At 34.0% G+C, this 27,951-nt stretch overlaps 1 protein-coding gene and 1 long non-coding RNA gene across 3 annotated transcripts; both read right to left on the bottom strand.

Annotated features, from left to right (window-relative positions):
• Positions 1-720: 720 nt before the first annotated feature.
• On the bottom strand, positions 721-13,415 carry LOC130628915 (uncharacterized). The gene is made up of 2 exons (XR_008981879.1): positions 12,950-13,415; positions 721-4,486 (listed from the first exon to the last, which is right to left on the bottom strand). It is a non-coding gene; the product is annotated as an uncharacterized LOC130628915 (long non-coding RNA).
• Positions 13,416-19,392: 5,977 nt separating this feature from the next.
• Positions 19,393-27,050, bottom strand: LOC130628877 (dnaJ homolog subfamily C member 5-like). Of its 2 annotated transcripts, none has more exons than XM_057441916.1 (5): positions 26,909-27,050; positions 21,703-21,778; positions 21,562-21,618; positions 20,480-20,590; positions 19,393-20,009 (listed from the first exon to the last, which is right to left on the bottom strand). In XM_057441916.1, the coding sequence occupies exons 1-5, from the start codon at positions 26,977-26,979 to the stop codon at positions 19,641-19,643; spliced, it is 684 nt and encodes a 227-aa protein (XP_057297899.1). In that variant the 5' UTR covers positions 26,980-27,050; the 3' UTR covers positions 19,393-19,640. The 2 variants fall into 2 exon arrangements, with proteins under 2 accessions (XP_057297899.1, XP_057297900.1); XM_057441917.1 differs by lacking the exon at positions 26,909-27,050 and adding an exon at positions 26,574-26,766.
• Positions 27,051-27,951: the final 901 nt, after the last annotated feature.

A 27,951-nucleotide genomic window follows, 5' to 3' on the forward strand; every position in this document is an offset into this window, starting at 1 on the left:
TCGATATCCTACTTATTATTCGCCTATCTTTCTGTAGAATTTTTGCATCAGCATACACCGCTTGTACTCAATGGGGTTAGTATTGTAACATGCAATATTGAAGGGAACTTAACTTCCTAATCAGGTGCTTAAAAATTCCTGATATCATCCAAATTTTTACCTGGGCGTGCATGTTATGGTGTGTTTTGTACAGTAATCAGAATGCCGAAATAAAAAAAATTATTCTGAAAAAACTTGGTAACACTCGATATGCAACAGAGAATCTTTTAGCTTTTACCTAGGCGATCGTACGAAGGGGCGTTTATTTACCATAATTCACATAAAAAATTCTCGCAGTGATCTTAAAATATCATGGTTGTTAAAAAAAATATGTTTTAAAGTTAGCATATTCTGGTATGGATCAGTGGCGCAGTTGGATAGCGCGTTTCATTACGAAGCACTGGTACGGTGGTTCGAGCCCACCAAGAGGCAGATGTTTAACATCGTGGTAATCAGGAAGAACATAACGGAAGATGGACGTCGTGAGTAATAACTACAACTGCTACAAGGATAATATTCCGCGAGAGAGAAAGAGTAAACATGGTGAGTTCTAACAAGTCTCGCTGAGATTTGACGAGTAACATGGTCACCGAGAAGGTAAGTCAAACATGTGAAGTGTGTCACACAAGGTAAGCATGCATAGAGGTGTATTGACAAAGGAAAAGTAAAAAAAACGAGGGATCTTGCCGAATTTTTTTATTATCCTCTGTATGAAAAATACAAAAAAATATAAAAAAAATACTAAAAACCCTCGATGCGCGATGTGATTTGCTGATGCGTATCATCAACAAATCACACCACGCATCGAAGATTGGTACGCAACAAGAGTACATTGTGGAAGACAAGCATTTTTGAAGTCGCTTTCGCCTAGTTTGAACTGTTTGTGATTTGAAAACGCTGTCAAATGTTTGCTTAAGATTTATAGCATACGTTACAAGACATATTGATGGTTGCTTTCACCGCTCATGTCATCACAACAACAACAAAAATAACGACAACAACAAGAAATATGACGACAATCAAAGCGGGAGAGAACGCTCGGTGACTTCACAAGGACCGTTCTGATATACGCCTAGCCTGCCACCCCATTTTAATATCTCAAAAGTAACCTGTTTAGGGAAGATTTTGAACTTTGCTATTCCAGGACTAAAATGTGTATTTCCATTGAGTGTGTATAATTGTTTATCACGAAAATAAAAACTTCAAGGCAATTTCCATTCAGACAGTATGGGAAGGGAATCTTTTATTCAACCTATTTGTAGTGGGTTTACTTAATGCGACCAACGTTCCCCGTGTAATGGCACTGAAACAAATATGATATTCCTCCGACCTTCTCGCTAAAACAAAACCGAATTTCGTAACTGGAAGGTATTGATGACGTCACGTCGGACAGGAAAAAACGAATTAGCGATACATTGTTTCTTTTTATAAGAATCACGATGTCCAAAATCTTCAAAATTTAAGAAAATTTTAAGAACAACCCGGAGGCTCAAAGTATTTAATCAGACAGAAGTGAAGATGATAAAGTTACGCCAGAGGGTATTTTATCATACAAGGTCCCACAATATGCTGATTATTTAACTGCAGCCAAAACATCAGCAGCGTGCAATAAATTGTTGACATTACTGAGAAAACAACGACGATGAGGATGAGAATGGAAAAGATGTTCCTGACGACAATGGGAAAGAGTGGGAGGATCAAGAAGATGACGTGTACTGAATTCACCCTATCGTGGTCGGCGAATGGGAGTTCTATACGAGAATAGGTGGCACATTGGAAAGATCAATTCCTACAACGACCACCTTAAAAAATATCATATCATCTCCGATGATGATACAGACTAATATATCGAAGAGGATGACATCGACATGGTTGAAGTGTGTTTGTTTAATATATAATCTGATAAGTTATTTTTCAGCAAGAAGTTATTGTAAGTTGTTCAAAACGAATTTTTGTTTTTTCATGTTTCCTGTCAATCAAACACACAAATAATCTTGTTAATTTTATATAAACAAAAGATCAAAACACACAAAGCTGTTAATAAAATTACTGTAGGTCATGGAGAATTCCAGAAGAAAGAAAAATCAAAAATCAACAACCTCTTGAAACAAGAGCACTACGTAAGAGAGTAGTAACAGCACTGCGTGAGAGAGTAGTAACACTCAGGGTGTTATAACGATTGTAACTCTGATGTGTTGTGGGCAGTTGTGTAATAAGAATACTAAGTAGCCAACAAAAAAACACAACCACATATATGTAGGATAATTTTAGGGTCGATTCGAGAATGTTAAGTTTAACTGGAAGTACATTTCATGTGTGCAGCCTATTTGAAGAGTGTAAACCTCAAAGAGAACAGATAGCATAAATTTCAATCACAACATCAACTCTTTCATATGAAAACAATACCTCAGGCAAAAAAAGCTTTTTCAAGACGATTTTCAACATAACATTACTGACTGGATTTTAATGTATTTATGAACCCCAAAAAAGGGTTGGGAGGGACGATTTTATGTTGAATTTGTAAGCCACCTTAAATCCATTACACGATCACAAAACAGTCACTGCAGATGCAGTTCTTATCAAAAAACATTTCAACATCCACCAACGAGGTGTCAATTTAAAAATAAGAAGAAACGTTTTGTCATCCACCAATGAGATGACAATGTAAACAAAAACAAAACTTTTTGACATCTATCAATGAGATGCCAATGTAAACATAAGGCAGAACGTTTCAACATTCAAATAATGAGGTGCCAATGTAAAAATAAAATCGAACGTTTCGACATCCATCAATGAGGTCCCAATGCAAGCATAAGGCCAAACGTTTCAACATTCATAAATGAGGTGCTAATGTAAAAATAAAATCGAACGTTTCGACATCCATCAATGAGGTGCCAATGTAAACATAAGGCAAAACGTTTCGACATTCATAAATGAGGTGACAATGTAAAAATAAGGTCAAGGGTTTCGAAACCTTAATGAGGTGCCAATGCAAACAGAACTATCATTTACATACCTTCAACACCGAGGAACGAAGACCTAGTCGCCTAAAGAATCTTTTACTGTTCAAAACTTCGATATGAAAAATCATTCTTGTATTAAAAACTGAATGTCGTGAATGAAAATATTGCAAAAATTTCAAATAACCCACCTAACTTTATGCAAAGGTAAATTTGAAAACCCTAACCTAATCTCCCGCATGCGTAACCAGACGATCAAAAGAGCGAAAGTCACCATAATGCCTTTGGCCTCGCAACTACTACCAATACATTCAATGCGACGCTGCCCCCTATTAAACCTTAATTAAAAAGCCTTAACCTTAAAAAAAAGAAGAAGCAAAAGCTCTTCGCCAACGCAAGTCTTCCACAAGTCCTCTTAGTGCGTACCTCACAAATGTATGCTCTGCAAATTTCAACTTCTCGGCAAATAACAGAAGTATAAAAAAGGTACGAAGTCAGTCAAACCCGTAAAGAGTGAAGGCAACAGCCCCTTTCAGAGATTGGTGTTTGTGCCATTGTTTTTGCAGCTACCCCGATAGGCGAATTCTTAAGCGTTAGCCAATAGCGTTTTAAAGAAAGTAACAAACCCAGACCCAAATACTGTTCAGACCATTTGACTTAGACCAATCGGAGAGTAAAAGTATCCGTTGTGTATATAGGTATAGCAATTTAACTAATTACAGGTTTGACTGAGTAACGCAGTATATTTTTGATTAATCTAATAAACATAGTAAGCAGTAGACAGCAGCTTCATCGTCAGAAAAGACATCATTTGTTCTCGATTATCAAATACGTCATTTGTTCTCGATGATCAAATACCTCATTTGTTCTCGATGATCAAATACGTCGTTGGTTACCAATGATCAAATGCGTCATTTGGTCTAGATTAAATAGGTTGTTGGTTCTTGATGGTTAAATACGTTATTTTTCTAGATGATCAAGTGCGTCATGTGTTCTCCATGACAAAAAAACGTCATTGTTTCTTTATGATCATATACGTCACTTTTCTCGATGATCAAAAACGTCATTTTGTTCTCCATGACAAATTACGTGGATGATTCTGGATGAGCAAATATGTCGTTGGTTCTTGATTACTAAAAACGTCATTTGTCCTCGATGATTAAATATGTAATTTTCCTGATGTTCAAATACGTCACCTTTCTCATTGATCAATTGTTCTCGATGATCAAATACGTCGTTGGTTCTTGGTGATCAAATACGTCATTGGTTCTTGGTGATCAAATACGTCGTTGGTTCTTGGTGATCAAATACGTCGTTGGTTCTCGATAATCAAATACGTCGTTGGTTTTTGAGGAACAAAGACGTTTTTGGTTATTGATGATTAAATACTTCGTTGGTTCTCGATGATTAAATACTTCGTTGGTTCTCGATGATCAAACGCTAGTTTTTTCGATAAACAAATACGTATCTTGTTCTCGATAAACAATCTGAAAAAAAATTGATTTCCGCATTAGAAAAACATAAAATATGGTTACAAAAATCGTGCATTCGAAGAAAACAAAATTTGTTTGTAAAAGTAGAAATATAAAAACAAATATAAAACACATTTTGTGATTTGTGTTTCCATGTTTAAACATACATTATTCTCTATCTTAGAAAAGAATATGCAATTTAAACCTCTTTTCAATAGGGTTTGCCACTCAAATGAAAACTCCAGGCTATCCAGATTAAAAATAAAACACCAATCTCCAAGGTTTTCTTTTAAAAAATCCATGTTCCAGGTAAAACAACAATTAAATCTCCTTTTCTAATAACTACATTTTGCATAATAGCGGTCCAATCATTATTATTGCATGGTTCAATTTCTAAGTGAGTTGCTTAATATTTGGTCCAATTTGAAGCCTAAACTCTAAGCATCAGAGTTTCTTAAAAAATAAATGTTTCATCTTATTATTAATATTACATCGGTATAGCACTGTTTTTGAGACAATACGTTTGGGATGAAAGCATTCGAGAATATGTTCGTACCGAAGGAGTGGGGGAGGGGACCATTTACTTTCCGTGACAGTATTAGAAAACATGTGCGTAGTTAGATATCCAATTTACAAACTTCATCATGCATAAAAAATTGCGAAATACATTTCACATGACATGCATAAAATAAAGACCCATGAACCACGGAGCACAAACTTAGAAATCGACAATGATCTCTATAGTTTCATTTAATCACATGATCGTTTTTGTTTTTACTGTAAGGGATAAATATGATCTTACAAACTTTGATTGACGACAAACCGACGATGCAGTTTAAAACTTTTTACACAGGAAATTTTATTGGCAAGGCAAAAAAAATGTAAAATTTTTAAGGAATGCAAGATGTCAAAATCGTCTCATGACCAGACGTTACAAAATCTCTTAAGTATTGACTAATTATTCTGGTCTGATTGCTAATTTTTAACCTCTCTTCCTGTTTATTAATGTGATCCTTTATTGTTAGGAAGTACTTGATTATTTATTAACAACGATGATCCCAGTCATAATATCAGAAGGCAAAACAAAAGGCTTGGTAACGAGATAGAAAAATCGATCATTTGCAGTGGCATGAAAAAACGCATTATATACAAACTCCCAAGAGTAACCAAATAATATTTAAGTTCATTTAACAGTCCAACCAAATCTCCAAACAACAAGCTGATATAAACGAGGAACTATATTTGGGTAATCTGCAATATCTAGGCAATATTGACTATCTTGTTGTGCTGAAGTTACATTTGTTATTTTTAGCAAAAGTTTCCTTTCTTATTCAACCATGCTTAAATACAAGAAAATCCTTAAAGCTTTAACACTCTTCCCAAGTACAATGTAGATAATTTAAAAATGTCAGGCAAATGTTTGGCAGTTTTATAACTCTCATACAAATCTATTCTGGTTCTAAAGATCTTCAAGAAATGCCTTGTTTATTATATCACAGCATTCAGAATCCACCAACTTTTAAACGGTTGCTGATGGAAGCGATATTTGCATGAGGCGGCGTGTTTTAGAGCGGGGATTTGGGCTTAGAGTCATAGTTATATAATATATTTTAGTTACACCTGTTTGGAAATGTGTTTGGTAAAAGAATGTGGAGCAAACTAATATCATATGAGTCTCACAGGGAAAATGTAAGTTAAAGAAAATCTTTGACTGTTGGAGGACAACTTAATTTCACCTATGCATCAAAAATTAAGCTTTGTTTCAACGACAGTGAGATAACGTAATGTTTGCACAAATTTATTATTTCGTGTTATTTTAAACGTTTCCACTGTGAAACATCACTTTGGTTTTTAAAAATATTACAACTCATCAGTTCAGTCATTTTTATTGAATAACATAAATATTATCATGTCATGAGCAAGCGAGAATAAACTCGCTTGTTCATGACAAAAAACGTACCCATTAAACATTAAGAGATACTTTGAAAGAAGATCTTGTTAAGATATGAAGGCTTTAGGTTGAGAAAAGACGTTAAGAGCTAATTTTTAATAAACGTGAAGGATTTTGAGAACGTTATCGCCATAATTAGTAGTTTAAATTTTCTGAGAGAGAATATATTTTCAGATTAAAAAGAACAGAGAAAACAATACATGTAAAACAAATACTTTAAATTAGGCCTATTCCAATTTCTGTCACAAAGGTTAAACTCGACATGAAAATCTCCTGTTTGCTGCTAGTAACGATTCTATCACGCTATACGTTAACGGGAACCCAAGGTATAAAATGATGTTGGACTTATATTATAGAGCTTAAGAAGTTAGCTAACAAGTCTTTTTAAATTCTTTAAAAAGCTCTTTTCGTTCTCAAGATATTCACATTTAAAGAATTTCAGATTTAATTATGCTGCATGAATTATTTCAGTAATAGCAAATTTAGACATTTTCTTTCATCAGTAATTTTAGACCTGTTAAGGGGTGTGCATTCAAACTTTATCAATGCAAAGATATTATAAAGGTTAATTGATTACCATAAATTTTACGAAAATACTGAATAAAATTAGGTAACTTTTTATGCCCTCCAGAAACGCCAGGGTCATATTATATAAAATTATACCTATACACCTAAAATTATACCTATACACCTAAACTAGTCGTTAGCACATGGAAAATCCACGGGTTCACCCGTCCTTTTTATACCGCATTGCTTGCTTCTCGCTATTGCGCAGCTAAGCTACCATTTTGCGTGACAAACAGACAGACAGACAGACGTATACAGGTATTATAATATAGATAATATACTTTTATACCGACTGGGACATTTTACATAACTTGTAGCACTGTGTTTGGAAACAGGTACTTCAAACCATCACCCAATATGGTTACTTGTTACAATAATTAAAATGCTTATTGAAAAAAGGCTTATAGAATTTTTTTATAAGGTCAGATAAAAAATTATATATATATATACCCACGTTATACCTCATCATTTCACCTTTTCAGTCAAAACCAAGATTTAGAAGAATGTGTTCAAAAAATATGCTCAAAACAATACATCACAAAAATTTTAGGGATGTAAAAAAGTTAATGTATATACGTAGTATGTATGAATAAAAAAACATCTAGGTTTCAATAAAAAAGATCTAGAAGAATTTCTAACATTAGAATAATGAAATAGTGGAATAATGAGGTTAACCGGTGTATAAAGGAAAAAAGGAAGCATTGGAAAGAAAGTAAGTCAGGTGGTAGTAAAAATATTTACTTAAAAGCTGAGCGTCATAAAGGCAAAATCAGAAGTAAAGAGAAACAGATTTACGGATGTGTTAAGGAGGGAAGACCAGCGTAATAAGGCGTTCCAGATAGATGAAGAACACTAATCAAGATGTTGTAGGCGAGAAGGGTATACACATAATGATGAAGGTGTCTAGGTTAAAACAGAGAAGGAGAGAAAGCTAGCTAGGAAGGGTTAATATCAGAGGTTGCTTAACACTGATTTCGATTGGGATAAGGAAAATTTGCCTGAAAATTATGTTGTAGAAGGGTCAGCTATGCAGATCAAGACAGACTGGATAGTGGAGGCGATTAGAAAAAAAAATTTGGAAGGCTGCAGAAGTATCAGGTATTGTTGCAAAGATAGTAAAAATCTTGCCAATCAGATTATAAAGGATGGTGTTATCCTGAGCGACTGGCAGTCGAGTGTAAATGTGAATTGTTTAAGTGCAAGGGTGGTGCATTAGAAAGAGGTAACTAGAGAGAGGGTTGAAGTTGGTTGATCAAGTAATGAAAGTTATTAAAAGAGTAATTGATAAGTTACTTAGAGAAAACATTGATATAGATAAGATGCAATTTTGTTTTTTTTCCAGGGAGTGGCACTACAGATGCAATATTTTTACTCAGACAGCTTCATAAAAAGTATTCAAGAAAGAAAAAGAATGTCTATTAGCTTTAGTGAAAGTATTTGATAAATGATCCAAATAAAGTTATTTACTGTGCTATATGAAAATTAGGTGTGGGTGAGTGGCTAGTTAAAATGGTGTCTATGTACAGCAATGCCAAGAGTTGTGCGATGATTGACAATTAACTTTGCAAGACTTGCTTTTACTTAAGTGATATTTTAGGCAGTATGCTTGAGAAGTGTTACTTGCAGAACAGGTTCTGGTTGGAAAAAGTTCAGGGAGTTACTTCCTTTGTTGAATAGCAAAGTAATGTCAATTAAGGTAAAAGGTAGGTTGTACATGTTGTGTAGTACTATAGTGAGACATGGGCAGTGAAGATTTTAACCGTTTAGAAAGGAATAGGAGAATAGTAGGTGGATGTGTTACACAAGTCTGCGAGACAGAAAAAGTTCAGATGTGTTAAGAAGGTAGGTAATCCGTAGCATTAAAGATGTTATCCAGAAGAATAAGAAGATTTAGTTGGACACTTGAGAAATAATTGGAGGAGGTTAATTGGGTAAAAAAATGTCGAGACTTAATAGTACCTAAAGCAATGCCAAGAGGTAGACTGACAAAGACTTGGCAGGAAGTAATAAGGACATTCAGATAAATTTAAGTTTAGATCTAACACAGTCTAGATCAGATTGAAAGATTACCAAGTCCAACCCATGCTGGCATGGAAAACAAATGTTAAGCCAAAAATGATGATGATGACGATAGAAATAACTTATATCTTTGTATCATTTCCAAATCAATATTGCTTTTTGAATAAGCAATAAAAAATTGTACTTACTAAAACAAGAAACGACCAAAAACAAACAAAAACGAGCAGAAACCACCAAAAACCACCAAAAACCACCAGGAAACGAGCAGGAAACAGAAATGATCAGAAACCAGCAGTTAACAAATAATAAAACCTGTGCTCTCTCTCTCTCTCTCTGTGACCCACGGAGGATTCACCAGAGTAAATTAGCTCTTTACTCTGCAACAATATTTATTTTCACAGGTAATATTTTCAAAACCCCAGGTTGTTTTAAAGTTGGATGAAAGCTTGTTTTCCTGTGACTAACTGCACGATTTTTTCGTGACTTTGCGAAAAAAGTTTCGTATGGAAGAAAGAAGAAAGAAAAACATATCTAGACATTTAAAAATCATTCATGAAGAAACTTTAAAATTTGCTTAACTTTTGTTCAATTAGAAACAGTTGTTGATCGCGATATGCATGATCTATGTCATTTTTAGTTGTCTACTTAAACCGCTAATTGGCAAAAATGTTACAGAATGCAAGCTCATCTCCAGGGTCAGGATCTCTGTAGGCTTATATGTCGGCGTATCATAGGCGTAGAAGAGCCCTGGAGACGAGATTGATTATCATCTATATATGTATCATATCCAGACATAGAAAAACCAAAAAAAGTTTATAAAATTCCAGACATGCAATCAGACAGTACACAAACAGTACACAAACAAGGAAGGAAAATTGAGGAAAAGTAGTGGCAATGTGTATTTACATTACCTTCACACCTGCTTGAAGGACACGACCGGAAGTTCCAGTTTAACACTATTTTGGTACCGAATAAGACAAAAGAGTTGTGGTCCAATGAACAAACTGCTAAACTCTCGTCCACAGGTTGCGTATTTGAAGACTTGTAAACAAACGTTTTAACTTTTTCATTGCATTTTATGCGGTGATTTTTTACTCGGTTTGACTTTTTACGTTTTCATTCTAAAAAGCTATTCAGAGCAAAGTTAACTATTGTTAGTTGCTCACACACAATGTTGCAATTTTTATTTTGTTTAAGGACTGTGAAACAGGGTTTGTCTCATTTCTGCTCGTTTCCTGGTCGTTTCTGGTCGTTTCTGCTCGTTTTCGGCCGTTTCCTGTTTTAGTATGTATGAATAAAAATTGCACTATTTGTTAGGAACAATAAAACAACCAGTCTTAGAAAACTGCTGTCTAAACAAACATTGCTAATTCGTGTTCTACTCTTAAATAGCAGATTATTCGAGTAAAATTTAAAACATGAAAATCGTACATATACATAAAACTTGATCAGAATTTGATTTGATTGAAAAGTCACAAAATTTCTGCTTTAGTTGACATCATTAAACAATCATTTCATAATTCCTTCTCATCATCAACATCATCATTCTCGGCTTAACGTCCGTTTTCCATGCTAGCATGGGTTGGACGGGGTATATTAATGACCCTCTTCCAATCTGATCTAGACTGTGTTAGATCTAAACTCAACTTCCTCTCTATCAAGTCTGTCCTTATAACCTCCTGCCAAGTCTTTCTCGGTCTGCCTCTGGGCTTTGCCCCAGGAACTATCAAGTCCTTGTTGAAATTGGAAAAAGAAATCTTAATTTGGTGAAATACTATGCTTTTTTTAAAAAAGCGTTTAAAACTAGTATTGCTTTTAGGTGTTAAAGAACTATGGTGCTAAAAAAATCAAAGGCTCCCACACTTTGCAAAGGAAAAATAATTAATTCCATTATATACTTGATTTTGTTTTTTAATGAGTGGGACTTGGCTTTTGCAAGATTAATTTATAGCTTAAAGAGATGGCATTAAACCAACATACTCCTAACTTGGAACATTCAGCAGTTTTTAACACTACCAACACAATCCCCTAAATTGATGAGTGTAAATAACTAGTTATTGTTACTTTTAAACTATTCAAAACAATTAAAATCTATATTGTTATTATACTCTTTGCCAGTCTATGAGGAAATTTAACAGCCAGGGGCTTTGTAACACTGAAAACAAAACTATCATCTAACTTATAATAACTCCTGCCTAAGCAAATAGCAGTACTTCATGTAAACAGGTGGCAAGGAGGTACGAAGTAGGGATGCTAGAAATATGTGTGATGGGAGATCCACAAGCTAACAACTAGTTCTTTAAAAATGATTTAACATGCAAAACATTAGATTTTCTAAGAATCATGAGGCCAAAACAACATGAACAATCCTTAAAAAGGGTTCATCGATATGCAATCAAGAGGCCAGGATTGAAATAAGTGTCATCTTTGCACATTTTTTATCATGACTTATTTATCTCCGAAAGTATCTAAATTTGCCATTCCTATGACATAATTAATAGCAGCATAATTAATAGCAGCATAATTAGATTCAAAAAATTATATATATATGCAAATATCTCGGGAAAGTTATATCAACACTTATTAACCTTTGTAATATAAGTCTGCCGTTAATAATATGCACAATTAGTCAGGGCACTATCAACATTAAAACGTTGGAGAGATATAACCAATTAAAATCAAGAATGGAGCTAAAATAAATCAAAAAAAATTATTGGAATTTTTAATTTTAATTATTAAATACGACCATCTGGTAAAAGTTAGGATCTAAGTAATTCTGTCCTAGGGAGCAGTTAAAATGAGAATATTTGGGTGCCATCTTTGAATTTGATTTTACGATTTCAGTTGCAAACAGATTTTTATGCAATAAATGAGAAATTCAAAGTCACAAGACAGGTGGGTGGTAAAAGGCCATTAAAATTGTGAAAACAAATAAAGAAAGAAAAATAAGAAAAAGACTATGATCTAGTCATTTTGTCGCATCTTATCACATTTATTCATGCTAACGAGGTAAAAATAGTTCCGTTATACATTTCAGCATTCTGGTCAATCTACCCTTCTAAATTGGTATTTTGTGTTTTTTAAAAATAGAAAACGGAATTTCATAAACAATAAGTTCCCAAGATCATTTTTTTGTCATTCGTTGAATTCTTAATTATTTTTTTAATTCTTGTCTTGTCCAACTTTTACTGTATGTAACAAAAGAACTTATGGATAAAAAGGAAACTTCAAGCAAATTTACGCAGAAATTAAAAGACGATAAGCCTTAATAGCCAGAAAATAAGTACAAAGAGAAAGATTTGTTTGCTAAGAAGAATATAATATTAAGTTTGAATAATTTGTTCTAAAGTGATAAGAAATTCTGGAATACCTTTTTTGGGATGTTTTAGCATTTTAACTTGAAGACTTTTCCCACTTTTCGCCTTATAACTTGGAACTCATACAAATTCTTTTGGAATCACCCGCTATCTTTAAAATGCAAAAACAGCACAATCAATTTGGTTGACTCAGCCAAGTATTACAGAATTGTGTGAGTATATATATTATAATACCTGTAAATGCCTGTCTGTCACATAAAATGGTAACCGCAGTGCAAGACACACAAAATGCAGTAAAAAAGGGCAGGCAAAACCATGGATTTATCCACTGGCCACCGTAAAGCAAATTGTATTAAAGAATGCTATTTCCAGAACTCTACTGCAACAAACTTTCAATAAAGTTTGTTTGTGATACAATCACAGTATATCTGTTATTATAACCACAATGATGTTTCTGTTAGAAGACATCCACAAAAAAGACCTCCTCCTAATCTTTTTCCTGCCCAAAAATGCCAGGGCTAAAGAGCTTTACTGCTGCAAACAGTTGTTACTTTCCTGTTTATAGAATATTTGACAGAAAGGCTTGCTGAGCTAACTAAGCTTTTATCATGCTTTTTTACTTACTAATCTATGATGTTGCTTGTGGTTGGTTTCTGTGTATCCTCTATGTCAAGGTTTCCATAGTTTCTCTGCCATGCTATTTCTATTGGTTTTCCTTTGTAAGTAAAACTTGCCTCTGCATCATAAATTTTCTATTATTCTTGTCATCCTTCTAAATAATATATAATAACATAATATATAGATAAAATTAAGCATTTCAAAAACCTTACGTTTTGCCACAATTTCAAATCCCCCCACAAATAACACATGAGTTCTAAAACCAGGTTGTTTACAGCAAGCGAAATCTGATAGACATTATTTACGAATCATGCAGGTTATGCTGGTCCACACCAGGCAACCTGTCACTTTAAAAAATAGAAATATCTAGCTAAAAAGTCACAGGAACAATTATTTGTAGTTGCATAAGCGATTACCCAAATTTCCATAGCTAATATATACAATACATCTAATACTGAATTGAATAGCTTTACTGAAGTATACCTTGTACAAAAAAGCATAAACATAAATGCCAGACATGTATGTAGACTTCTGCGCAAATACAATCGTGAAGGTGATAAAAAAACTTTGAGGTTCAAATCTCAGGAACATAGTTTCTACTTAAATTTTTTATTACAAGATAATAGATTTATCTAGTGATAACAAATTTAAGTAGATGTATTAAAAATAACAGAATAAACTTAAAGGAAAAAACACATTTTTTACTTTTTTTTCGCTTTTCCTTAAAGCCTAACACGTACTCAATTTACGGACAGCTTATTGTAGCAGGCCCCGTAACATGCGCATGAATAAAATAATATCACTAATCAATTCAGATTAGTAGCAGAGTAATTAATTTTATTTGTCAAAAGACACAATAAATGGCAAAATAAATGGCTGCCCAGAGTCCTCAAAGTCATGGTAGTGCCAACAAAGCAAATCACATGTTTCAATATCAGACTAGGATTCTACGTTAAAAACTGCAGAACTGTTACATATAGCTATATCTCTTTACATACATTTATACATATATTTATCTGTTGTTGTGTTTATAGATGTAAACATTCATTAACAAATATACTTCGATCATTGAATGGACTTAACTGAATGATATTTATCCAAAAACAATACTTCATTTGTTAAGAACAATAAAATAATAAGAATACTGACCAGCCTGGTTAGAATTTAGTGGGTGTATTAAAGAAGGTAAAGAAATGCCTCAACGGTATCAGGGGCGGATTTAGACTACGGCCACTTCGGCACTCGCCTAGGGAGAAATTTTGCCATTGAGAGAATTGATTTAAAGCAACGCATACCGTATTTCCTCTAAAGAACGCCGCGGCGTTCTTTACAAAATGCAATTTTTAGGTGCGGCGTTCTTTAGAGGGCGGCGTTCTTTGGAGGGCGGCGTTTATTACAAAACCATGAGTGAGACAAAAAGCAGAAGTTGACGTTAAGTAAGATTAAATATAGATAACAAAAGAATTAAACTATGAAAAGTCTATTAAACAATGTCAATGTCAATGTCGCTATCTCCGTCCGAGTCTTCGTCGATAACATGAAAGGACTCATAGCTTTCATTTACATCACAATCGTAAATTTCAAATGGGTTGTCAGAAGATTGGTCTTCTTCCAATGCCTCAGTTGCTTTTTTCATTAAGGTAGCACCAGATGAACAGGACGATCCTTCTTTAAAACAATGGATTTGTCCATCCTCTGATCCATCAAGAGCTAAATTTAAACCACACGACTTGAAAGATTTGATAATCATTTCCGTGCTCAAGCCATTCCATGCGTCTAAAACCCATTGCACTAGCTTTCGTCGCGATGGAGGTTTCTGGTTTCCTCCTTTTGTGAACTGTTGAACACCTTCAACCATCCATTCGTTATAAAGATCGATCATCCGACTCTTAAATGGTTTATTCCATGAGACATCTGGTGCCTGTATATATTTAGTGCAGCCACCGGGAATTATGACATTCTCAATTCTGCCTTTTGACAATTCTTGTTTCACGGAATCCATCATGTGGCATTCAAATAAATCCCAAGCTAACAAGCGTCGATTAAAGGAAAACTTTCCTAAAACTGTTTGCACATAGTGTAAGGTGAGTTCCTCGTTCATCCATGCATTTTTTGAGGACACAACTACCCATTTATTTTTGAATTCAGTATTTAGTTCTTTGCATTCGCGTTTTGCACCACCAAAAACAATAAATGGTTTAAATTTACTTCCGTCTGCCTTTGATGTCAAGCATACAGAAATTCTGACCTTTTCATGACCAGTCGATTTAAGCATAATTTCTCGTTCGCCACGCTGTGACACCGTTGTAGGTGCTGTCATATCCGCCCAAACAGCAGTCTCGTCCATTGCAAGAATCGAACCGGCGTTGAATTGGTATTTCTTTGACATTCGGCGGACATGTACTACATACTGCACCAACCTGTCCACAAGATACGCTGGATCCTTTTGAACTGTTGTCGTTCTACGACGTAATGAAAGACAATTTCGTTTCATGAACTTTTCCAACCAACCTCGACTAGCCTGGAAACTATTTTTTGCAACAGTGTCCTCTCCAGCTTTTTCATCGTGCATTGCTTTTGCTTTTCTCATTATCAGTTTTCTCGAAAGACGCAAAGAATTAGCTCTCCTATCATGTATCCATTCGAGCAGATCTTCTTCTAAATCAAGATTCTTGATTTTGCAACCTCCTACTTCTAGTTTGAATCTTTTCGCTGCTCCTTGTTTCAACTTCTCCACATTAGCTCTCCATTCTCTTACTCTTTTTTCATCGACACCGTACTTTCTTCCTGCTTCGCGATTTGATGTACTAATTGCGTGATCAACAACTGTTGTCTTAAATTCAAAGGTAAAGCTTCTTCTTTTTTCCCCTTTATGGGATATTAACTGCTTCTCCTCGTTGTGCGACATTTTTCTAATGAACTTTCACTTACAAACATAAAAGTGTGTAAGGTTGATATATACAGATTGGGAGCAATTATCTTGTAGTATTGTTTACTGGTGTCAACTTTTTCTTTAAACACTATTAACAATCCAAGGGAGTGTTATTTTCGACGAGATCAAAAGCGCGAAAAATGATTTTGAATAGAATTTTTTCTCTATAAGAAAAAGTTCTATTTTTATCAATCGTTGATTGCACGCTCATACGAAATATATGATAGCTACACGTGGAAGTCAGAGATTTGAGAAGAACATGGCTCGAGTGATTCCTAAAACATTTGAAATGTATTTCATCATTAAATTCTCTACAAATATTCGCGGACATCATATTTATAAAAATATATGGACACCCATTATAGGAGAATCTTTGGTTTGCAAAGAAGACAAGAGAGTAGAGGCTCAAGAACTGGACAAGAATGCAATTGGAACGTACAAACTCATGGACGGCAACAAAACCTTAGTGGGACATTTGCCAATAGAGTTGTCAGAGCTGATATCGTTTTTTATTGAAATTGGAGATAATCATGTAAATGCGAGAGTTACTGGGAAACGAAAACGAGAGATTGGTTTGAGTGTACCTGCAAAGTTCTTTTGTTTTACATCTAGCAAAAGTTATGCTAAAATTTTTCACGGTGAACTGTTAAAGCGTAAAACTAAATATTCGTATTTGTCATTAGATGTAGAAGAATTTTGTGAAAGAAAACAGATCAAATTCATATAAATACCAACTTTTTTTACTTATTATTTTACCTATTGGTTTTTTTCTAACAAACGCCGCATCTAAGGTGCGGCGTTCTTTGGAGGGCGGCGTTCTTTAGAGGGCGGCGTTTATTACAAATTTTCATATAGAAGTGCGGCGTTCTTTGGAGGGCGGCGTTTTTTAGAGGGCGGCGTTCTTTAGAGGAAATACGGTAATTTTATTAAAAGCGTTTAATAAGATTCCTTTGCGCCCAGGATCCGAGGTATCTCCACTCAGGAGTGTTTGCCGAGGCTCGACTCTCCTTTGATGTGCTTTGCCGAAGTACTATGGTTCTTACGGTAGTCGAACTACATTTTGCCGCATTTCGCTGTTTTTGTTTCTCTCGATTCCTTTGTTTTCTGCCGTATACCACAGTATATTTATATCTAAAGTATGTGTAGTGGTCCACTACACAAAATTTTTGGAGAGTTATTAATTACTAAGAATACTTGATATTTTTTATTGCCGGGAGCCGGTATGTCATTTATTCATCCTTGTCCCCAGGAATTTTCGTCGTCAACCATTATAATTCGAAAAGGCAAAAATGCCTGGGGACGAGGGTTGCCATTTATTCAAAAACTTGAGTTAACAAAATCTAGCTCAATCAATATTCCGGACTAGAATTAGGTCTGGGAATTTTTTGAGTTCATGTTAGAGAAGTGATTCTCATTGTTTTGACAGGAAGAAAAGTGTTTTTATTAAGAAGAGAAGTGAGCCATAGGCCATCGTACACGACACAGTTAAAAAATATTATTTCGCATTTACAAAACGAACTAAATCGTGGCAGACCGGCTTATGTACAACACTTTTATATTGTTTCTCACTTATAGAACAAAAACTTCCAGGAACAGTGTATGGTTTGGGAAAATCAAACCAAATTTCAAATCGTTATTAATTCACTCTTTGAGCCATTGATCAGTTGTGCTCCAATGTATTAGAGGTTTAAACAATTTGTAGTATACAATTTATTATGTTCAACATCGATAAATGGGAGAAAAAAAACAACACAGATTCAAGCTTCAAAGTCAAAACGACCAACAAAAATTGTATGACGTGAAGGCTTAGAATGCGGGTTTCTCGAATTGTATCTTTTTTAAAATTTTAGAATTTTTTTTGATGTTTTGACTTATGATCATATTCAGCATCATTGAAATGTTGTGCGTATAAATTTTTTAACTTACTCCGACATTGAAAATTCTGTTTTGATGATGTTAATGTTACGGTCAATGTTTAATGTTTGATTTGTACTAATAAAATTGTGTTTTAAGCAGAGGTCAATTAGTGCAAAATTAAAGAAACTGTTTTAACAGGCTGTTTGTTTACTCTATGAAGGAGCCAAGGAATCGATTCGGTGGTTGTTTGTTTACTCCATGAAGGAGTAAAGGAATCGATTGGAAAAAAACTTTGTTCGACTGTCTTGCGCGGGCTACCGGACACCACCTATTCACAGACGCTATCCCACTACTGCTCGGAAATTTTGCACGCTGCGTTTCCGACCTGGACCTCATTATCGAACCTGGCACTACATAATTTCCTTCCTGTAGACCATGTTGACAATGAGCTTAGTGTGGACGCCTAGTCGACATAGACAACTGACCGATAGTGGTCCCGAACTCAAGCCGTTAGTAAGTTTAGTCTCCAAGTAGCTGAGTTACAGATGCATGCCACTACAGACAACTGACGGTAAAGGTAAAAAGTAATAACTTATGCTTAATTTTTTTTTTCTGTAGCAGAAATAAAAAAAAATAAAATAGCTTTACCAATGTCAACTGGATTTTAAACTTTTCTGCCCAGGTATTTGTTGATTACATAAAAGTAGCATTCAAGATCAAGATAATGTAAACGGTCAGCAACTTAAATATCTTCTAAGAAACTTCAGTATAATAGCGGGGTAATAGTAGACATTTGTGTTTTAATATCACAGTGTAAAGAGATAAAAATGAATGCAATATTTCCGGTTTTAATGTTTTACTTTTAAATCCGTTTAAAAGAGCATGCAGGCTGCAAAGTCGCTTATTTTGCGGAGACGTAGGCGTACTCTGTGTGCTGTGAATATGGATAAGTGAACTTTACAAGTTCAACATGCGCGACTGTCCTACAGGTGAGATGCGGAGTGACGTAATGTTTTAATATTGCATCGAGAATAATTGACATGCGGACGCATGTGCACAGACAAAAAATATAAACAACAGACCACTACGATCGAATATTAAGTGTAAAAAAAAGAACTGGCGCTAAAATTGGTAAAGTCTGCTCTTAAAAGACAAGATAATGGTTTAGAAAAACAAATCCAATGCATTTTCAACCTAATATTCCTAAAATTCTAAAAATTACCACGAAGAGTGAATTTGGCTATGGCCCTTTCTTGCCTGCCAGGATGCGCGCGCATATACGGAATTTTGTAAACATTTGCAACTAAAGAAACAGTTTACGCAATCTCTTCCGGAGGGGAACTAGAGAGCAACTCAGACAAAAAGACCTGCACACGATGTTTTGTCAATTCTTTCATCAACTTGCACTTGTTTCGGTTACTACTAGGGAATCTTTAAGAAAGAATCTAACAACTTTTTCTTCGATTGTTTATTTGCGATTACAAGGTTAAAAAAAAGATACTAAAACCAAAGGCCCGAAGTATTTTTATGTCATATTAAAAAATGGAAAACACGTATAGTCATAAAATATTGCAATTCTTGGACAATGCGAGTTTGAAATTATATACAAAAAATGAATTGTTCTCATTAGTACAACCTCTTTTATTTTCATGAAGAGAAATTTCGGACCAAAAAGATTATAATTCGTGGTAAATGTATGTGCATGGGTCAAAACACAAAAAATAATAATATCGCAAAAAAATAATTTATAAAAAATAAACAACCTAACATATCTACTAATGATCGTGTACGATCCATTTCGATGCGACGTTTTTTAAAAATATGTAATATTGAATTATTTAAGTGTAATCGCTAGACCGCGTCCCAGTGCTAATGCCTGGCACTTCATACGGTTGCACTAGCAACAAATTACGGTGGACCCGTCGGAATAGCACCTCCGTTGCTTTCTGGTTGTTCAGTCACTACAGTATTCTGTTTCGTCTCTGAAAGACTATCATACGAAGGAGGCGGCATAGCAAAAGCAGTCTGTTCATCAGCCTTCCCACTGCCTGGCTCTTCAGTGATCACACTGTCCTCGGACTTCGAATCGTCCGATTTATTGAACTCGTCAAAGTCGGGCGTGGGCTCCTCTTCGACGACATGTTTATATTTTCCACAACAAAAATTACAACAGAAACAAAAACAGCAACAGCAGAAGTAACAGCCAGTGATGATTCCGCAAAATACTAACAAGCCCTTACACCAGCCACTACTAAGCATAAAGTACGTTTTTACATTCTAAAGAAAAAAATACCCGATTAAAATACGGGATGTCTAACGAACTTGTTTAATCAAATACAGGGTAATTCAGGGTCATTTACTGAGTAATATTATCTATAGAGGAAATTCAATACAGCTTCGGTCTTAGGGCTTCCCCTGAAAGTGCACAATATATTATTCAACATATTTCAATTTTTAAAGCGCTTGTTAATGCAAACACGTGCCTACGTAACCAAACATGAAAACGAGGCTGCCGTCTTCGTCAGATTGCAATGGGTAATATACCTGTCAATTAACTTTTACATCAACAGGTGGTAAAAATAATAAATAAATACATAAATATATAAGTAAAACATGCTCGAGTTTTTTAATTTATCACGGACTTTTTCTAAAAAACGCAAAAGTAACATTTCTCCACGTTTTTTTCCTCCGTCTACAAACCCGTTAGAGGTGCAATCAATAAATAAATGGCCAGCAAAACAACTTACCTCTTCTCCAAATTGTTCTGCAATATACAAACCCATCGTGCCATAACGGTCGTAAATTTCTTTTTTACTTGGATCAGACAGAATCGCATGAGCATGATTAATAGCCTTGAACTAAAAACAATAATAAGATTCCAGTTTTCTTCTAGGAGTGGTCAAACACTAGTGTGAAAATCCAACAAATAAACGGACCAACAGTGACAGTAATTATATAAAGAAAATGGAGCAAAGTTTTGGTTTAAAAGAACGTTAAATTGAAGCTCTGGCTGGATACATTACCTTGTGGAAGAGAACTTTTTTTGTGATGAATGATGCTTTTTTCTACAAAGTTATTCTAAAAAGGCCGTTTTCTTCGCAAATTATCATTAAAGAAACTCCATTACAGAGTCAGCGGGTAATGGACCTTTGCTGTTTTGAAAAATCTTTTAAGATCTTTATTTCCAATGAATGCCATTAATGAGCGGGAAATAAGGACTAATTCTTTTTAAGCAAGTTTAAACAAACCCTGTAATAAAGGCAGTGGAAAAGGGCTATTATGTTATTTAGGGTCCCTGTTAATCAAGTTCATAAAAACTGTTATATAGAGCCGGTGGAATCAAGACCTATCCTGTTCTTAATAAGGTTCATTTCAGGCCAGCTCATAAATTTTTGCCATATTTGAAGGCCCTAAAGCACACAGACTGAAACACACAGACAAGAAAAATAATCAGGTACAAAACAAGGTAGATATAGTATCAAAATAGCCAAAATTGCATTATTGAACCCTATTTAAAATTAATTATTGAAAAAAGTGCAAAAACAACATTGCAAAGTAATGTTTCATTACTGCAATCATTTTCCAAAAGTGTTCCAATCATATTCATACTTTTACCCCTGTACCAATCCCTAACAATGCTGCTTTTAGGTCATTTTGTTATGACCCTTCAACATTGTTTAAATGGGAGAAAAAGTAATCAATAATTCTGCCGTCATTGCCTTTTATTTTATTTTATGGTCGGTTTTTCCTTTGGTTCAACTCCTTTGGCAGGCAAACATCATATATAAAGAGAAAAACACAGAAAATTTGTGCATGACAGAACACATACTCTTTCCGTTGCCTCTGGATCATTAGGATTTTTATCAGGATGGTTTTTCAGGGCCATCTAAAGATATAAGAACAGGCATTTAAAAACAGCAATATTGAACTGTATATAACGACGGATTAATAACGATAAATAGAACTCTACTTTTCTGTAGGCTTTCTTGATTTCTTCTGGTGTGGCATCTTTGGTCAAGCCGAGTGCAGTGTATAAATTTGTGTTGCTAAAAACAAAAGAAAACTAATTAATCCATTAATACTACAGACAATTAACTGGCCCTTAAAATAAAAATCCAGAATAAAAAACGCAAAATTATAAAAATGTGTCATGCAGCAATTTTCTTCCAATTTGATTCGTTTGTGTCATTTCATGCTAAAAAAAATCACCCAAACTTCCAGATATAAATTAGTTAAAAGCAATTATGTATCGAGGCTTCCATTATTTATTCATTAGTCAAAAATACTTACCACATTGGAACATAATGAGTATATAGTGAACGGGGCAGGGGGGAAGATATTTAAATACTAGGGGTAAAGGGGGAATTTTCATGAAATGAAAAATTTGATTTGCCCAAAACTCAAAATAGTTCCTACTTTTTAGCAGCAAAATATTTCGCTGTAAACTTTTAACCAATCAGAACGCATTATTCAATGTTTATTCTTAGAAAAACTCATGACTAAAAAGAATTCAAAACAATGGTCTGGTTTTTAATACCCAAAAGAGTGCTCAGTATTTTAAATTAGTTTTTTGTTTCACTTAAAATTAAAAATTAAATTGTGCTCTTGCGAATTTCATTTGTCTATGTCTGTCATTTCATAGCCACCGAATTTGACTAAAAATACCTGGTACTTTTAGAACTTTCAGCAAGATCGTTAATGCATATAGATTGTCCTTTTAATTTCTAAAGTTGCCAATTTTGAAAATTTCCACAAGCTTAGTTTAATGAGCTTATTGAATCTTTACACTATTGCCAACATCAAAAGATCCAATATGTTTTACAGGCAGAAACATGAACTTATTTTAATGAATAAACAGGATGCGACTTTTAAAAGAAAAAAAAAATGGCTGCAAACTAAAACTATACAAAAAATATGCAATTGCTTTCACAAAGCTATTTATTTAATTATTTGTCTTACTTAAAATGGGCAATCTAAGAAGCAATAATTTATGCCAGAATATAGAGCAACGCCACCCTTTTTACAACAACCCCCCTATTTTTCTCCACCCCACCTTTTTTACTGGAAAATTTCCAACCCTCTATATTTTTCTAGGGGGGGGGGGGGGGGGTCCAACCATAAATTCGCTTTGTGAAAATTCCTGTTTACTCTAAAAAATTTAATTTTTGTGATGTTTGGATCTTGACTAGTTTTACTTTTAGGGACCAACACAAAATACTGTTATCATTAAATGTAACTTACAGTTTGATTTGAGTTATATGTTTAAAAAAATCTGAAATTTTTTAATTTCCTTTCCCAGTTTACAAGCACACTTCAGTATGGATTTTATTTGTTTCACCTGCCAACTTTTATTACCCCATTTTTTACCTAAATTGGGGTATTACCTCATTACAAAACTTTCAGCTAGTTTCTCATTTCTCAGAATTGGGTGAGTCTTTGTGTGAGCAAGAGCAATTGCTCTCCCCTTATTGATAGGCCTGTATAATCATAGTAAAAACTCGCATTCCATTTTCATTACTTTATGTTAACAGGCGAACAATGATGCACGAAATAGTGATGCACGAAATATGTAAAGGGCAAAAAAAACGTTATATATTTAATAATGCTAGAAATTAGAATAAAAATTAAAGTTATAGAGAAAATTTCAATTGCTACAGTTGTTGGTAAATGTTTGCAGTAACTGCCACTAGAAAATCCATGGAAAATCCTCTGTAATCATCAGAAAATGAAAGACCTGTCATTTGAATTTTGACGATGACAGCAATAATCCGTTAATACACAAAAAAACAGCGAACAGCTTGAAAGAAAAGAAGAAAAATTGTATATAAAGTGTATATAAATTAGTTTTTATATACCCAACCAAAATTTCTTTACCTCATTTCAAGGTTAAAAAAATATTACAAATTTTAAAATTTCTTAAACATCCAAAAATAAATTCTTCCTACTTTCAACACATTTAGTTTAGTGCAACAAATTACCATGAATAAAGAATCAACTGCAAGTGGCAATTATTAATCTTGTGAATGACAATTTAAAGTAAAACAGCGTAAAAATCATTTGGCATGAATAAAGAATCAACTGCAAGTGGCAATTATTAATCTTGTGAATGACAATTTGAAGTAAAACAGCGTAAAAATCATTTGGCATCGGTGTTTGCAAAGTGTCAAGCAAAAACAGGAATCGGCTGAAATGGCTTATAGTTCCTTGATATATATGTCTCACTTCTGCGATGTGTTTTTTTTCCAATGTGAGATCCACTGGGATTATTTCTAAATTCTTATTTTATGCATACTTGTGACTTGTCTCAGTCAGCAATACTCAAGTCATTTTTTTATTGCTCAAAAAGCAGACACAATATAAGGAAAACTTGATATACAAACTGAATTAACATAGACGATTTGTAGAGAAGAGCATATACATAGTGATATCTAGTTTCATAATAACATGGGTTTGATTTGTATTTATTTACTGATAATATCAGGTAACAATAAATTAATATGTTATACTCTCACCACGCAAAATGTTCTTATTGGTAAGCTATGTTTATCTGTGTTCAGCGCTCAGTGTCTAGACCAACTGTTCATACACATGTTTCAGTACTGGTGATATTAGTAATATGGTAGATCCTAGATTTAAGGCTAGGGATATCATATCATAGCCATCAGTGTTGCCAGTGAACAGAGAAATTTAGTGAAGAAAGTGAAATCATGTAATTTAGACAAGTTCACGTAATACGGACCATATATGCTACACAATTTTACACTAGCCATTTTAGAGGGCCTAAATACAAAAATGTTCTTCACCCATCAACTATAGTGGGAAAAGGTGTTGGCAGTTAGCTAGCTAGCTAGCTAAATGTTATAAATATATAAGATTTTTTTGAATTTAATAATTATCCCCGTCGGAATGATAGGTGGTACCACTTTTGGTCGAATTCTCACAGAAAAAGCTTTGATTAAACAAGAACTATAAGTATCTGAATCAAAGTAAAGATAAATTAGCAAAAACTCACCCAAAACTACACAATATGTTAAGTTTGAAGTTAGAAAACAAATATTGTATGAAAAATCACCCCTTATTAATGAAGAGCTGGCTACTTAAACTGCATGTTTTCCCTCCAACCATAATCGCTATCCTAAATATATGGACCTGTAATTGATTTAAGGCGAACATTATAAATATTTGGTGTTAGAGTCACCAGAGAGGCGCTATTTTTAAATCGTAATTTTTGATATTCATAGTCGGAAGATCTAGACAACAAAAAAATTTTTATGCTCGCTGTCTCCACACAGTCAGCATTTTCCATTATTATGTGCTTGCTTTGAAATCCCAGGTTCCTGAGAAATAGTTTAAGCTCCAATTAAACAAGGTGTGCAATCATTATATATATAGAATAGGTTTAATGAGGCATAATTATGGCTGGATAGTTTTTTCGAAGGCTAAAGTTTAGAATTTACTTTTCTAAAATTAAAAAAATAAATTATATATATACCTTGTTTATATACCTATACCTGGCTATATATCTATATACAGAATCACATTCTTTAATATCAAATCTTACCATATTACATACCCCGCACATATGGGCAATGGGTAGATTACAATACCCTTGACCTAAATTATCCTAAACTACTACGGATATCATGCACTCAATAATTATCAATGAAAAATAATGTAGAGTCTAAAGTTGCTTATTTTCGAATTTTTGAGTTTTTATTCACCGTCTGACTCTATTTTTAAGACTCTAAGGAAGAGGACTCTAAGTGGCCGTCGACAAACAGTTTTCATCTCCGTTAACGGCAAATTTGCTGTTAAATAGAATTTTGCCCCTCTCTCTGCGCTTTACGGAACAATCTTTGTGGAGACTTATACAAACACGAGATACATTTTTTAACAACCAATTCTAGATTAAGGCGGATTTTTACTGTGGAAACATTTTCTAATTTGTTGAATTTTTTTCATTTTCCCCCCAAAAAAACAAAAAAAGTGAGAAAGTGAAATTTGTCTCCATTTTTATATTTTTAACGGACAATGCATTACCCCCTCCCCCTCCGCAAATTAGGCTATAATAGTCTAATTAGTCTACGATAGCCTATTTATGCAATTTATCTCTCCTAATTAGGCTATCAACATGATTTTTGCTGCCTATCACTGTTCTGTTGCATAATCGCAATGATGTTATTAACTAAAAACATTCTATAGAACCCCCTTTTGATGGTCCAAATATATTTTTCTTTATAATTTGCGCTTTGATTAAGAACGCATGCGCTGTGTTACAGCTTCTTTGTTTTACAGCCATGGTTGCTTCTGAAAAAGGCTAAATTTCCTGCACGCATACTTTCAACATGGTGGTGCATAGCCTAAATAGACTATTTCTTGTCTAATTAGACGATTCAAAGACTTTTGACGTATAATTTTTAGTCCCGTGAAGCAAAGTATAAAAAATTTTGCTCGAAGTAAGATGATGTAATGAGCAACAAAACTCCGAAAGAAGATGGTGCGACCAGACGTGGTTTTCGAGATAATCATAAGAGAAGAAAACACATCTCCTAAATAGGAGATGATCTCCTAACTAGTCTATGGAAAATCTCCTAGCTAACTAAGCCATTATCCTAATATGGCGTGATAGCCTAATTTGCAGTTATCCCTGACTGATGGATGCTGCACCTTTTCCAGGGCTCGAAATAAATTTTGAAGACCTCTTGAAAAGTCGCAAAATAAATATAACCTAGGCAAATCCATGTATGTATCTATAAATTATCTATCTAGCTAACATACTTTAGCCAATAAATAAAATAAAAAATAAAAAGAGATTCGAGCATGAGGCAGATTTACACTTACTCCTTATCATCCTTCTCGGCATTTTCCTGGTGCCCTTCCGGCATGATGGAAGGTTACAGAAAACTGAAACAGGATGAAATAACTTGAGGTACCATTAAAAAAGCCTTTCCCCTTCTCATTCAAAAAAAATCTCCACTCTACTACACAGCTCAAACCACCATGTTATTTGTTCATGCATAGAACGAAGCTGAGGTCATACCTTTTACCAGACCCCTGGACTCGATGGTTTCAATGTAAACAATTTGCCTTGTTTATTTTTGCGCTACGAGAACCACACAGCGCCCCTTTTTTAATTAATCACAAAGTATATAGTATATACTTATACTTATCCATACTTTGATTCATCGTCTTCATCTTCCACTACTTCAGACCCCTCTTCGTTTACCTTCGTATACTGGTAACTCATCTTAGCATTCCATCTTTACGCGGGATAATACCATAAAAGTCTATTAACTTTTTCTAAAATATATTTAATATTAATTAAAACGCTTGTTTATCACTAATATATTGTTTTTACTTTCTGTTATTTACTTTGCCCTAATTTCTGTTAAGGATGCAATTTTCCAAATTTTCCAAAATAACCTCATCTCCAGGCTGTTTTATCCGTGTCAGTCAAATCTTAGGTGATCGTTGTAAAACTAACAATGTACTTTATCAACCTCTTACCCAAGACTTAGCAAAGGATAATATTTACGTCTTAGTAGCCAAAAATATAAATTTGGTTTTCTATGATCATAACCTTTTTTAAAACAATAAACAGTGAATTTGGTTTTGAGAATCCGTTAAATTTTCTTCTATTATTTGCTTTGAAATGATCTTAAGGTTTTTTCTTATTCGTGGCATAACAAATTAGAAACCTATCAAAAATCGTAGTTTTATATAAAAACATGTTGAAGTGGAAGAATAAAGCCCTGAAGCCCAGCCTTGATTTGTTTTAATGTTATTAATTTTTTTAGCTGACACTAATTGTAATGTTTATAAAACTTTCACAAAGCTTCTTGACACGATGACTTCAAATTGAGTTTTATTTACATCTTTATACAAGTATCTAGTCTTCTGTTTTCCTAAACAATTGTAACCAGTTTCAAAATACTTTTTCTTACTTAAAAACGCCAAAATATTGATTAGCCATAAACAAAGTTCTAAAACAGATCAAATTTTCAAAAACTCAGCTTTACTAGAAATTGTGATTAATATACGCAACAAGAATTAAACCATTTTAGAAAACTTTTTAACAAAAATATTTTTTTCCTTCTTTATCTTTTTTTCTTCTTTATTCAAACGGTGGAAACGCAATATTTGCTTCAAAGACTCTCCATCTTAGATGCTGTTTCTTTATTTTGAAGATAAAAAAGAAGAAATTTTTAGATAACATCTG

The sequence above is a fragment of the Hydractinia symbiolongicarpus genome, chromosome 15, assembly GCF_029227915.1.
Source record: "Hydractinia symbiolongicarpus strain clone_291-10 chromosome 15, HSymV2.1, whole genome shotgun sequence".
Classification (NCBI taxonomy): Eukaryota; Metazoa; Cnidaria; class Hydrozoa; order Anthoathecata; family Hydractiniidae; genus Hydractinia; species Hydractinia symbiolongicarpus.